This window comes from Theropithecus gelada, chromosome 3 (assembly GCF_003255815.1).
Source record: "Theropithecus gelada isolate Dixy chromosome 3, Tgel_1.0, whole genome shotgun sequence".
Classification (NCBI taxonomy): Eukaryota; Metazoa; Chordata; class Mammalia; order Primates; family Cercopithecidae; genus Theropithecus; species Theropithecus gelada.
In genome coordinates, this window is record NC_037670.1 from 11,938,496 (window position 1) to 11,951,999 (window position 13,504).

At 50.5% G+C, this 13,504-nt stretch overlaps 1 protein-coding gene across 1 annotated transcript; it reads left to right on the forward strand.

Moving 5' to 3' along the window:
- Positions 1–6,145: 6,145 nt before the first annotated feature.
- LOC112621828 (zinc-alpha-2-glycoprotein-like) lies at positions 6,146–9,094 on the forward strand. Its single transcript, XM_025381258.1, is given in 3 exon segments — positions 6,146–6,212; positions 8,830–8,961; positions 8,964–9,094. Coding segments are annotated over 3 exon segments (330 nt in total).
- Positions 9,095–13,504: the final 4,410 nt, after the last annotated feature.

Here is a 13,504-nt window from a genome sequence, read left to right on the forward strand (position 1 = left end):
GCGGATTCTTGAGCTCAGGGGTTCTAGACCAGACTGGGCAACACAGCAAGACTGTCTGTACTAAAAATACAAAAAATAAAAATTAAAAAAATAGCCAGCTGTAGTGGCACGCACCTGTGGTCCCAGCTACTTGGGACTCTGGATGCTGAGGTGGGAGGATCCCTTGAGCTTGGGGGGTGGAGGTTGCAGAGTGAGCCAAGATCAGGCCAGGCCACTGCACTCCAGCCTGGGTGACAGGGCAAGACCCTGTCTCAAAAATCAAAGAAAAAAAATCAATGTTTTAAAGAAAAGGAGTTATGGCAGAGTTAAAGGCCTAAATTGGCCGGGCACGATGGCTCTCGCCTGTAATCCCAGCACTTTGGGAGGCTAAGGCAGGTGGATCATGAGGTCAGGAGTTCAAGACCAGCCTGGCCGAGATGGTGAAACCCTGCCTCTACTAAAAATACAAAAATTAACTGGGCGTGGTGGCGGGCGCCTGTAATGCCAGCTACTCGGGAGGCTGAGTTAGAGAACTGCTTGAACCCAGGAGGCGGAGGTTGCAGTGAGCCAAGATCGCGCCACTGCACTCCAACCTGGGGGACAGAGAGAGACCCCGACTTCAAAAAGAAAAGGCCTAAGTCATGTGACTGCACCTGTGTCCCTGTATTTAGGGGACTTCGGAGAAGCAGTACCCATGCCTGAAACTCAAGGACATGTAGGAAATGAGAGTTGTTTTTGTGTCCCCATCCGTGTCCTTCCTCAGGCACCCCAGCCTTGAAGAAAGTGGAGCCCCAAGTGAGGATAAGTGGGGGCAAGGCTCGTTGTGCTTAGGGTGGTCAGAGGCCAGCCCTCACACACCATGTCTAAATGGGGGCAGTCCTCTGTCCTGGTCTCCAACCACCCACCCCAAGAATAGAGGCCTCACTCTAGCCTGAAAGACCCTTCTCTGACACCCGACCTTCCCTTTCCACAACTCCGGTGGAAGAACAGTGAAACCACCTTTGCAAAATTATAACCAAGGAGATTATAACAGTGAAACATCAGACCTAACCACTCCATCTTGCTTCTAACATCTAAACTCTCCTTATCCATTCCTGGGTGTAGGCAGAACTAGCCTTGGGAAGGAATTTAGTTTGTAGTTTAAACTAAATCTAATAGCCCTTCCCCAAAGCTAAACTCTTCTTGTAAAATGAAAGAAAGGCCACCAGCCATCAAGTTAGAATAAGAAGAGCTGGAATTCTAAGTATTACCAGCCATTATTCTGGAGGAAATGAGATTTGCAACTTCCCCAATCACTCTTGAAGGTGACATCACTATTGTGAACCTAAGATCAGCCTTTTGAGATGGCTTTTCAGGTTTTTGCATTTCAAACAACCGGATGGCCCCACCTGGACTTGTCAACCAGATCTGTGGCCCCCACCCAGGGTCTGACTCAGCGGAAGAGAACAGCTTCCACTCCCTGTGATTTCAACCCCCAGCCAACCAGCCAGCACTCCCGATTCACTGGCCCCCTACCCACCAAATTATCCTTTAAAACTCTGTAAAAGCTCACGCCTGTAATCCCAGCACTTTGGGAAGCTGAGGTGGGTGGATCATTTGAGGTCAGGAGTTCAAGACCAGCCTGGCCAACGTGATGAAACCCTTTCTCTACTAAAAATACAAAAATTAGCTGGGCGTGGTGGTGGGCGTCTGTAGCCCCAGCAACTAGGGAGGCTGAGATAGGAGAATCGCTTGAACCTGGGAAGCGGAAGTTGCAGTGAGCAGAGATCGCGCCACCGCACTCCAGCCTGGCCAACAGAGCGAGACTCCGTCTCAAAACAAGAAGAAGAAGAAGAAAAAAAACCACTCTGATCCCCGACTCAGGAGACTGATTTGAGTAATAATAAAACTCCAGTCTCCGGCACAGCTGGCTCTGGGTGAATTACTTTCTCTATTGCGCTTCCCCTGTCTTGATAAATTGGCTCTGTCTAGACAGCAGGCAAGGTGAACCCCTTGGGGAGTTACAATAGGAGGAAGGATGTTCCGAAGCGGGCAAGTCTGTGCAAACCTATCCCCAAAGTCCAAGGAAGCTGAGGGGCCCAAGGAAGAGTGGAACCGCCCAATGGTTTCACCTTGCCTGCTGCCTAGACAGAGCCGATTTATCAAGACAGGGGAAGTGCAATAGAGAAAGAGTAATTCATGCAGAGCCAACTGTGCTGGAGACTGGAGTTTTATTTTGACCCAAATCAGCTTCCCCGAGCATTCAGGGATCAGGGTTTTTAAGTATAATTTGGTGTATGGGGGAAGGCCATTGAGTCAAGAGTGTTGATTGGTTGGGTTGCAGATGATATCCCAGCGAGTTGAAGCTGTCCTCTGGCACTGAGTCAGTTCCTGGGTGGTGAGGCTACAAGATGGTTAAGCCAGTTTATCCGTCTGGGTGGTGCCAGCTGATCTATCAGGTGCAGGGTCTGCAAAATATCTCAAGCACTAGGCTGGGCATGGTGACTCATACCTGTAATCCCAGCACTTTGGCTGAGGTGGGTGGATCACCTGAGGAGAAACCCTCTCTCTACTAAAAATACAAAAAATTAGCTGGGCGTGGTGGTGGGCGCTTATAATCCCAGCTACTCAGGAGTCTGAGGCAGGAGAATCGCTTGAACCCGGGAGGCAGAGGTTGCAGTGAGCCGAGATCCCGCCATTGCACTCCAGCCTGGGCGACAAGAGCAAAACTCTGTCTCAAGAAAAAAAAAAAAAAAAAATCTCAAGCACTGATTTTAGGAGTGGTTTGGGAGGGTCAGAATCTTGTAGCCTCCAGCTGCATGACTCCTAAACCATAATTTCTAATCTTGTGGTCAATCTGTTAGTCATACAAAGGCAGTCTAGGGCAGGCATAGCAGCTAATTCCTGTATTTCCAGCACTTTGGGAGGCCGAGGCAGGCGGATCACCTGAGGTCCAGGAGTTCGAGACCAGCCTGGCCAACATGGCGAAACCCTTCTCTACTAAAAATATAAAAATTAGCTGAGTGTAGTGATGCGCACCTGTAATCCCAGCTACTCAGGAGGTTGAGGCAGGAGAATCGTTTGAACCCGGGAGGCAGAGGTTGCAGTGAGCTGCTAACGGGCTACTGTACTCCTGTGAGACTCCATCTCAAAAAACATAAAATAAAATCTTAGAGACCTTCCCAGAACTAGGGTTAATGATAAGTCAACATGGCAGATCAGCATCCAAGATGGAGTTGCCTTCACTTCCGCAAAGGGATTGAGGAATCTGCCCGGCCTGCCCCAGTTCCAGGAGCCGCTACTTAGCCGCTGCTCCCACCACAGTCCTGGGGGCAGCACAGGACTGCTCTTTAACCCAATCTCTGGAGCCTTTGGCCTCAGAGGCTGCAAAGCTGTGATTCCAGTCACTTTATTTTTCTACTAGTCTGGGCACCTGCTGTTTCCTCACTGGGTCTCACTGCAGGTGAATCTACTTTTTACTGCATTTGAGGTCTTGCCTGAGGGGATCTGTACTGTGAGAGCCAGTATAGCCAACCAGAGTGAGGCCACTGTGGCTGTGCTGTGCCCTGTCCTGCGGCAGCCACCTCCAACCCCACCCAAAGCCCCTCCCTTACCTGCTTCCTCTGTATTGGCTCTGCCTCAAAAGCACAGGCTCTAGGACTCAGCCCAAACATAGACCTCCAGGCCAGGTGTGGTGGCTCACACCTGTAATCCCAGCACTTTGGGAGTCTGAGTTGGGCAGATCCTTGAGGTCAGAAGTTGGAGACCAGCCTGGCTAACATGGTGAAACCCCGTCTCTACTAAAAATACAAAAATTAGCCGGGCGTGGTAGCGGGCGCCTGTAATCCCAGCTACTCAGGAGGCTGAAGCAGGAGAATCGCTTGAACCCAGGAGGCAGAGGTTGCAGTGAGCTGAGATTGTGCCATTGCATTCCAGCCTGGGCAACAGAGCAAGACTCCCTCTCAAAAAAACAAAAAAAAAACAAAACAAAAAAATGACAGAGTCACCCATGCTGTCACCCATGTCTGTCACCCATGCTGCAATGCAGTGGCACCATCATAGCTGGGTTCCAGTGATCCTCCTGCCTCAGCCTCCTGTGTAACTGCAACTACAGGCACATATCACCATGCCTGGCTAATTTTTGTTTTTTTGGTGGGGTGGGGTCTTGCTGTGATGCCTGGCTGGTCTAGAATCCCTGGCCTCAAGAGATCCTCCCACCTCGACTTCTCAAAGCTGATTACAGGTGTGAGCCACTGAGCCTGACCCGAGCTCTCCTTTTAAATTAAATTAACCCATTTTGTGACCTTTTTTTTTTTTTTTGAGATGGAGTCTCGCTCTGTCACCAGGCTGGATCACCACCGTCGCCAGTGGCGCGATCTCGGCTAACTGCCACCTCCGCCTCCCGGGTTCAAACGATTCTCCTGCCTCAGCTTCCAGAGTAGCTGAGATTACAAGCACACGCCACCACACCCAGCTAATTTTTGTACTTTTAGTAGAAACAGAGTTTCACCATATTGGGCAGGCTAGTCTCGAACTCCTGACCTTGTGATCTGCCTCCCTCGGCCTCCCAATGTGCTGGGATTACAGGCTTAAGCCACTGCGCCCGGCTTTGTGACTTTTTTTTAAGTCAACACCTTCAATGAGCACTTCATTCCAATCTACCACAACAGATACCTCAGCCAACTGTTGAAGTTATCACTGCACACCAGGTCTGCCAGAATCCCCCCAAGACCCCTGTGGGTTTTTTTTGTTTGTTTTTTGTTTTTTTGAGACAGAGTCTCGCTCTGTTGCCCAGGCTGGAGTGCAGTGGCCGGATCTCAGCTCACTGCAAGCTCCGCCTCCCGGGTTTGCGCCATTCTCCTGCCTCAGCCTCCCGAGTTGCTGGGACTACAGGCACCCGCCACCTCGCCCGGCTAGTTTTTTGTATTTTTTTAGTAGAGACGGGGTTTCACCATGTTAGCCAGGATGGTCTCGATCTCCTGACCTCGTGATCTGCCCGTCTCGGCCTCCCAAAGTGCTGGGATTACAGGCTTGAGCCACCATGCCCGGCCGACCCCTGTGTTTTCACTGCTCAGCCCCAATCTGGCCCCATAACCAATCTCAGATTCCCAGCCCTCCATTTCCCCGAGCAACTATTGCCTGGAAACAATCCTTGTACCAATCTCTGCATCCACCAGGAGCATTCTTTACTAGAAACGTAATCCAGTTCTGACCTTAAAAAGAAAATAAACGTATTTATTGGTTAGCTCTCAGAATCCACAAAAGGATGGAGAACCCAGGCTCAGAATTCCAGAGGAGCGGAACAGTCAAAATCACACCAGCAACCGGCCCGGTAAACACACAGAAGCTGCCAGCAGGGGGCAGCAGAGGCCACAACACGGAATCAACAGCGTCCCCAGGGGCTGGAACTCCGACGCCCCCGCAACTACTGCAGCCCCACTGACCCCCGGAGCTGGCAGTTGCAGCTCCTGCCAAGACCACCAGAAAGCATTGTCCACTGTGCCCCCCTCTTTGTTTCCCTAACACTTGACCCGATATCCAGGGTTTATGCTTGCTGAGCATAAACCCCGTGCACACCTGCTTGTTCTATTGCCAGGGAGGCTGCAAAAGGAGGATGCGACTATTTCTCCTTTGATCATGGAAGACTGGGGTTCCACAGGCACAGAAAGGAAGGAGGGAGAGATGGGAATGGGAATGTCCTCCAGACAGCTCTGGCAGGATGGGGTGTGGGAGAGTGAGGGTCCCGCCCCAGCTGGGGTCTACCCAGGTCCACGTCCTGGACATGTTGAGGCTTTTTCCAGAAGGCAGGGATGAAGTCTGGTTTGACAACACTCAAGTGACCCCAGAGGGTGTCATAATAGACTGGAAGGGCGACACATCCCAGGCACCTGCCACCCATCACACACACCTCCCACCCACTGGCATCCTTCCGCCCCAGGCACACACAAAGCTTCCGTCCAGAGATCAACCGTGTCAGCTCTGCATTTGTATAACCTGTATGTAGCCTCACTGATCACAATCTCTGCCCAGCCTGTCTTGTGCATACTTCTTTCTCACTGTCAGGCGAGGAGCCCGTCCTGGCACTCCCATTGGCCTGTAGATTCACCTCCCCTGGGCAGGGCCCCAGGACCCAGGATAACACCTGTACCTCCTGCCCAGAACCCTCCAAGCAGACACGATGGTAAGAATGGTGCCTGTCCTGCTGTCTCTGCTGCTGTTTCTGGGTCCTGCTGTCCCCCAGGAGACCCAAGATGGTGAGTGCGGAAAGCAAGGGATGGGTGCTGGAGAGGACTAGGAGGTGAGAAACAGGACATGTGGCTGGGAGAAAGGCTGGATGCGCTGGGATTCCCTGGCATACGGCAGGAATGGGTGCCCAAGGCTGTCAACTCACTCAGCTCACACACACCCAGGAGCATTCAGGGAGCCTCTGCGCTCGCCCGAAATAAGACCTTCAGGAATCTGAATCTAAAACCCCTAGTTTACAGTGAAAAAAAGACTCCAAAGACCAAGCGACTTGTTTGGGGTCAGACAGCCAGGACAGAGTAGGAACCACATGCCTGGAGCTGCTTCTGCTCCTGTTTCGTCCCTCCTTCCGATGGCTGGGTACACCTGCCTGATGCTGAGGGAAAGAGAGAGCAGCCCCAAGGGGAAAGTGGGAAGACAGGTGGGCTGGAGGATGGTGCTAGAAGGAAACCCGTGCCCTCACCCCACACTCAGACACCACTGCAGTGGGTCTGGAAGGCGAGTGGCCCGAAGAGAAGACAGTGGGAACTTGGTGGGAGATCAGGAGTCACTTCTAAGACAGGGGAAGGAGGCTGCTTGTGGCATGAGAATGTGCAGGATAAAGACATGGAAGCGAATGGCTTCTCAGTTATGTGGGTTTAAAATTCATGACGTTTACAAATTGTCAGAATAGGTGTTTCATGTTAGTTTTATAATAATCACATTTACGGCCGGGAGCGGTGGCTCACGTCTGTAATCCCAGCACTTTGGGAGGCCAAGGTGGGTGGGTCACGAGATCAGGAGATCGAGACCATCCCGGCTAATATGGTGAAACCCTGTCTCTACTAAAAATACAAAAAATTAGCCCAACGTGGTGGCGGGCGCCTGTAGTCCCAGCTACTTGGGAGGCTGAGGCAGAAGAAGGGCATGAACCCGGGAGGCAGAGCTTGCAGTGAGCTGAGATCGTGCCACTGCACTCCAGCCTGGGCGACAGAGTGAGACTCCATCTCAAAAAAAAAAAAAAAATCACATTTAGAATGTTAATCCCATTCTGCATCCAAATCTTAATTATTCAGGGTTCTCCAGGGAAACAAAACTAATATACATTGTATACACACGCCCATATGTATATATGAATATACACTGTATATATACACTAAATATATGTGTGTGTGTATATATATATATATATATACACACGAGTGTGTGTGTGTGTATATACAAAAGAGAGAAAGGGAGGAGTTTTATTTAGTATTTCTTGTGTCTCACACAATTCTGAGGGCTAAAAGTCCTAAATCAGCAAAGCAAGCCAGCAGGCTGGAGACCCAGGAAAAAGTTGGTATTGCTGTCCTAAGTCCAAGGGTAGTCTCTGGAGGCAGAATTCTTTCTTCTCTGGGGTACCTCAGCCTTTTCTCTTGACGCCTTCCACTGATTGGATGAGGCCCACCCACATTGTAGAGGGTAATCTATTTTATGCAAGGTCTGATTTAAAGGCTAATCACATTCAGAAACTCATGAGCAAGAATGATTTCAGTACTTAAATTAGAAATCTGCCATATGACCTCCAACATTAGTAACAATCACGTAAATTATATTCTAAATTGACTATGGAACTAATTGTGGAAATGTCCCACTCTCTCTTTTTTTTTTTTTTTTTTTTTATTGAGACGGAGTCTCGCTGTGTCACCCAGGCTGGAGTGCGGTGGCGCGATCTCGGCTCACTGCAAGCTCCGCCTCCCGGGTTCACGCCATTCTCCTGCCTCAGCCTCCGAGTAGCTGGGACTACAGGCGCCCGCCACCTCGCCCGGCTAGTTTTTTGTATTTTTAGTAGAGACGGGGTTTCACCATGTTAGCCAGGATGGTCTCGATCTCCTGACCTCGTGATCCACCCGCCTCGGCCTCCCAAAGTGCTGGGATTACAGGCTTGAGCCACCGCGCCCGGCCTAGGAAATGTCCCACTATCTCAGCTTCCATCTTGTACCAAACTGCAAGGTACAATGCCAGGAATTCTGAGAGGTATCCTAGCCTTACCCTATGCTGATTAATTCTGGGTCACTTCTTGAGTTTTCTAGTAAATTCACCTTCCTACACTTTCTAACTATATGTATTTGTCCAGTTGGACTAGAAATGTTTATTTCTCATGTCAAGTTCAATGCAGATTGGGCAAGGTTCCTCTCCTCCACAGGGTGACTCAGGGATCCAGGCTGTTTGCATCTTGGGACTCTTCTGTTTCATCCTGTGGCCTCCATAGTCATCAACGAAAGGGATAAGAGACAGTAGGGGCAAGCCAGGTGGTAGGGTCTTGGACCAGAAGAAAGACATCAGTCACTTCCACTCACATTCTTGTTTGACAAAACTCAGTCACATGGTTCCGATGTATCTATAAGGAGGCTGAGAAATGTTATCTTCTTCTGTGCCAAGCAGATTAAACTCTGTAGTGAAGGCACAGAATGGTCTCTGAAATATCATCCCCAGCATGAAAGTAGAGCCTGTTTCCTTGAGTGAGGCTCTGATGGTGTGAAACTGAGAGCAGAGGAGAGAGCTGGGGAGGAAGAGGCCAGTGGCCAGGCCTCCCCTCCTGGCCCTCTGCAGCCCCACAGTGGGACACCCTTGCATGGACCCCAGCCCTCAGAGTCTTTTCTTTTGCAGCTCATTACTCTCTGACCTATCTCTACACTGGGCTGTCCAGGCCTAGCAAAGGCACCCACAGGCTGCAGGGCACTGTCTTCCTCAATGACCGTGCATTCTTCCACTACAACAGTGAAGACGGGAAGGCTGAGCCCTGGGATCATGCAGACACATGAAAGGAGTAGAGGATTGGGAGAAGCAGAACCAACTTCAAAAGGCCAGGGAGGACATCTTCATGGAGACCCTGAATAACATCATGGAGTATTACAACAGTAGTGGTCAGTGAACAACAGACCGCGGGGGTGGAAGGTCTAACCCAAGAGGCAGCCCCCCAAGTGTGAGTCGCAAGGGGTCAGCAGGATGGAAATAATCCCAATCCCAGCAGAGGAACAGGAGGCACAGCAGAAACACAGACATGTCTGCATCCCGCCCACCCCACGGCACAGGTGCTCCCCACTTCCCCATCGATTGCCCCATCCTCATCCCAGGCCTCAGCTCACACAGGAAGTGATGGCAGAGTCACTTCCTATCCAGGCAGCTTTGACCTCATTCTATGAAGGATGTCACAGTCTGTCCTAATCTCCCTTGCAGCTCCATCGCCTAGGACAGGGTCCGGCCAGTATAGGCTCAATTGAAATTTGTGGAATGAACAGACAAAAGCACGCGGCACACACCGTAGCCCATGCTGGGGGCTCAGGAAGTGCTGGATTCAAAACCACAGGCTGTTAGAGTTCCCTGCAGCCCTAAAGTTCCTCCTGTCCATAAGATGCAGACCAAGGAAGGGCCACCTGCACTGTGGTCGGAGGAGCTGGTGGCAGAGCCCGCGCAGAGATGGTCGCTGTGCCCCCAGCCCAGTGCTCTTTCTCCTAAACCACATGGCCAGCCCCAAGGCAGCCAGCCCCAGGCCTGGTGAACTGCTGGTGTGAAATTATCATAGAGTGGGTGTCAAAAGATGGGCTTCTAAGTACAAAAATGCCCAAGATGCTACATGGGATCTGCAGGTTTCCAAAAGGAGGCAAGAAAGAGATAGGAAGACGTTTGAAGGATGAGGGATGGGAGGTCTTGGTAAGAAAAATGGCCCGGGCTGTGTGTCAGCAATAGGAGAGGAGGGGGCACAGGTGACCAGAAAAGACACTAGGAGAAGCTTTGATGGACAGGAATAGAAATGGCAAAGTGGATAATTACGAGGAAGGAGGATGAAGCGATGAACACAGGGTATTAGGAAATAAGAGTAACTGACATTTACTGACCACTTACTTTGTGCCAGGCCCATCTATGAGCATATATAATGCTCAGAATAGCCCCCTGAAACCGTGCTCTTGGCATTGCTGTTTTGGAGGTGAGGAAATAGAGGCCCAGGGAGGTGACTGGCTCCAGCTCATGCAACATGCCAGGTGGGGGCGGGGAGAGACCAGGGATGTGAGCCCAGACAGCTTGAGAGCTGTCAGTGTCTGTGCCAACAGCACCAACCGGTGCTGGGTAAACACCTGCTTTTATCATCAGAATGAAGAGGCTGTGTCCCCTATGAGGTCCATTTCTGAGAGTTTGGGTTAATGGGTAAGAAGGTTGGGACTTTAGAGATTTGGGATAAAGATATCAAACACCAGAAAGCAAGAAATAAGTTATTGGGTCGGGCGCAGTGGCTCACACCTGTAATCCCAGCACTTTGGGAAGCCAAGTCTGTTGGATCACCTGAGGTCAGGAGTTCGAGACCAGCCTGGCCAACATGTTGAAACCCCATCTTTACTAAAAATACAGAAATGAGCCGGGCATAGTGGCACACACCTGTAATCCCAGCTACTTGGGAGGTTGAGGCAGGAGAATCACTTGAACCCGGGAGGCGGAGGTTGCTCCAACCTGGGCAACAGAGCAAGACTGTCTCTCACACACACACACATACACAAATAGACCTCTAGACAGCCCAGAACCAGAGGTCAGGCCCACCCATGTAACCAGGTCAGAAGGCTTTGACTTTGAGGGGAAGAGGAGCACGTGAGAAAAAGCCCTAAGGGCAGGGACTGCCAAGGTCATAGCCGAGAGAGGCCACATATGTGTGAGCTGAAGGGACACAAAGGATGTATCTGGAGAGGTGCACAGGGAGGGCGTTCTTTGGGAAGCCTGGCGTGGTGTTGTCACCCCTGGGTATGGAAGAGTGCAGAAGCTGGCCAGGCAGCAGCTCCTCACCAGGACCTGCCTCCACCTTAGTCCCCTTCGGGCCACTTGTCTGTCACTTCTGCTCTTTTTTCATTTTTTTCTTTTCTTTTTCTTCTTCTTCTTCCTTTTTTTTTTTTTTTTTTTTTTTGAGACGCAGATCTGACTATGTTGTCCAGGCTGGTCTCAAACTCCTGGCCTCACAACATCTTCTCACTCGGCCTTCCAAAGTGCCGAGACTACAAGCATGAGCCACCATGCCTGGTCTCTTTTCTTTCTTTCCTTTTTTGGGGGGGTGGAGTTTCGCTCTTGTTGCCCAGGCTGAAGTACAATGGGGCAATCTCGGCTCACCACAACCTCTGCCTTCCGGATTCAAGTGATTCTCCTGCCTCAGCCTCCCGATAGCTGGGATTACAGGCATGCGCCACCATGCCCAGCTAATTTTGTATTTTTAGTAGAGACGGGATTTCTCCGTGTTGGTCAGGCTGGTCCTGAACTCCCGACCTCAGGTGATCCGCCTTCTCCGGCCTCCCAAAGTGCTGGGATTACAGGCGTGAGCCACCGCGCCCAGCCATTATTATTATTATTTTTTTTTTTTGAGCGGTGTCTCGCTTTGTTGCCCAGGCTGGAGTGCAATAGCACGATCTCAGCTCACTGCAACCTCCACCTCCCGGGCTCAAGCAATTCTTCTGCTTCAGCCTCCCGAGTAGCTGGGATTATAGGTGTGCGCCACCAAGCCTGACTAATTTTTGTATTCTTAGTAGAGATGGGATTTCACCATGTTGGTCAGCCTGGTCTCAAACTCCTGACCTCGTGATCTACCCGCCTCGGCCTCCCAAGGTGCTGGGATTACAGGCGTGAGCCACTACACCTGGCCTCTTTTCATTTTTTCCTTTTTAAAATTTTTTAAAATTAATCTTTTTTTTTTTTTGAGCCGGAGTCTCACTCTGTTGCCCAGGCTGGAGTGCAGTGGCGCCATCTCGGCTCACTGCAAGCTCCACCTCCAGGGTTCACACCATTCTCCTGCCTCAGCCTCTTGAGTAGCTGGGACTACAGGCGCCCACCACCACACCCAGCTAATTTTTTTTTTTTTTTTTTTGTATTTTTGGTGGAGACGGGTTTCACCGTGTTAGCCAACATAGTCTCGATCTCCTGACCTTGTGATCTGCCCACCTCGGCCTCCCAAAGTGCTGGGATTATAGGCGTGAGTCACCGTGCCCGGCCTTTCTTTTTTTTTAATTATGATACATTTTTTGTCTTATCAACAAAAGTCAGGCATGAAATAGAACATTTTGAAATACATATAAAGAAAGTGAAAAAACTTAGTCACATATTCTTGAAGGAATTACCGGTAACATTTCAGTGTCTTTCTAGTATTTTTTTCTACGTATACATATCTTTTCCCCATTAATCAGATTTTTCCCTTCCTTCCTTCCTTCCTTCCTTCCTTCCTTCCTTCCTTCCTTCCTTCCTTCCTTCCTTCCTTCCTTTCTTTCTTTCTTTCTTTCTTTCTTTCTTTCTTTCTTTCTTTCTTTCTTTCTTTCTTTCTTTCTTTCTTTCTTTCTTTCTTTCGTTTTGTTTTGTTTTTGAGACGGAGTCTTGCTCTGTTTTCCAGGCTGGAGTGCACGGCGGGATCTCAGGTCACTGCAACCTCTGCCTCCCGGGTTCGAGCAATTCTCCTGCCTCAGCCTCCCGAGTAGCTGGGATTACAGGCACCGGCCACCACACCGGCTAATTTTTGTATTTTTAGTAGAGACAGGGTTTCACCATGTTGGCCAGGCTGGTCTCGAACTCTTGACATCAAATGATCCACCTGCCTCGGACTCCCAAAGTGCTGGGATTACAGGCGTGAGCCACTGCGCCCGGCCTTAATCAGATTTTTCTTAAAAAGAAGTGGGAAATCTCCTGGGGTTCACAAGGTAGATGTGGTCCCTGGCCTATACCTTGGGGTTTTCAGGATGAGAGCCTGGAGGAAGTCCCCAGCCTTTCTATTTAGTGGCAATACCGCTTGTCACCACAAGAGGGGGATGTGTGCTCAGGAACGTCGACCCCAAAGCTGGAAACCGCAGCCCTGGCACCTGGTGCTGGCAGCTCCCACTCGGATCACCCTTAGTCACTCCTAGCTTTACTGCTCACTGCTCAGTGCGCCTTGGTTCATGAGGGAAAAAAGACAGAACTCATGTGCTCACTCTTGCACCGTTCTGCCCAAATTTGGCAAATCTTTGCACAGCTCTGCCCTCGTGTTGCATCCTCGGGCTTTGCAGGCCATTGCCCCCAGCCTCACACCCTTCACCAATATCCCATCATTGCCCAGGACCCATAAGGCCTGTCGGGCCCAGGATGCCCTTGTCCAGCTTCCGGTCTCTTTCCCTGCCGCCTGCCACCCTATACGCTTTGTTTTTGTTTTTGGACAGCAGTGGGCTTATGTCAGCTGCGATTGCGATCACTCACCTCTGCCACCCGCAGACCTTCCTGCATGCTGCTTTTTTTTTTTTTTTTTTTTTTTGAGACGGAGTCGCTCTGTTGCCCAGGCTGAAGTGCAATG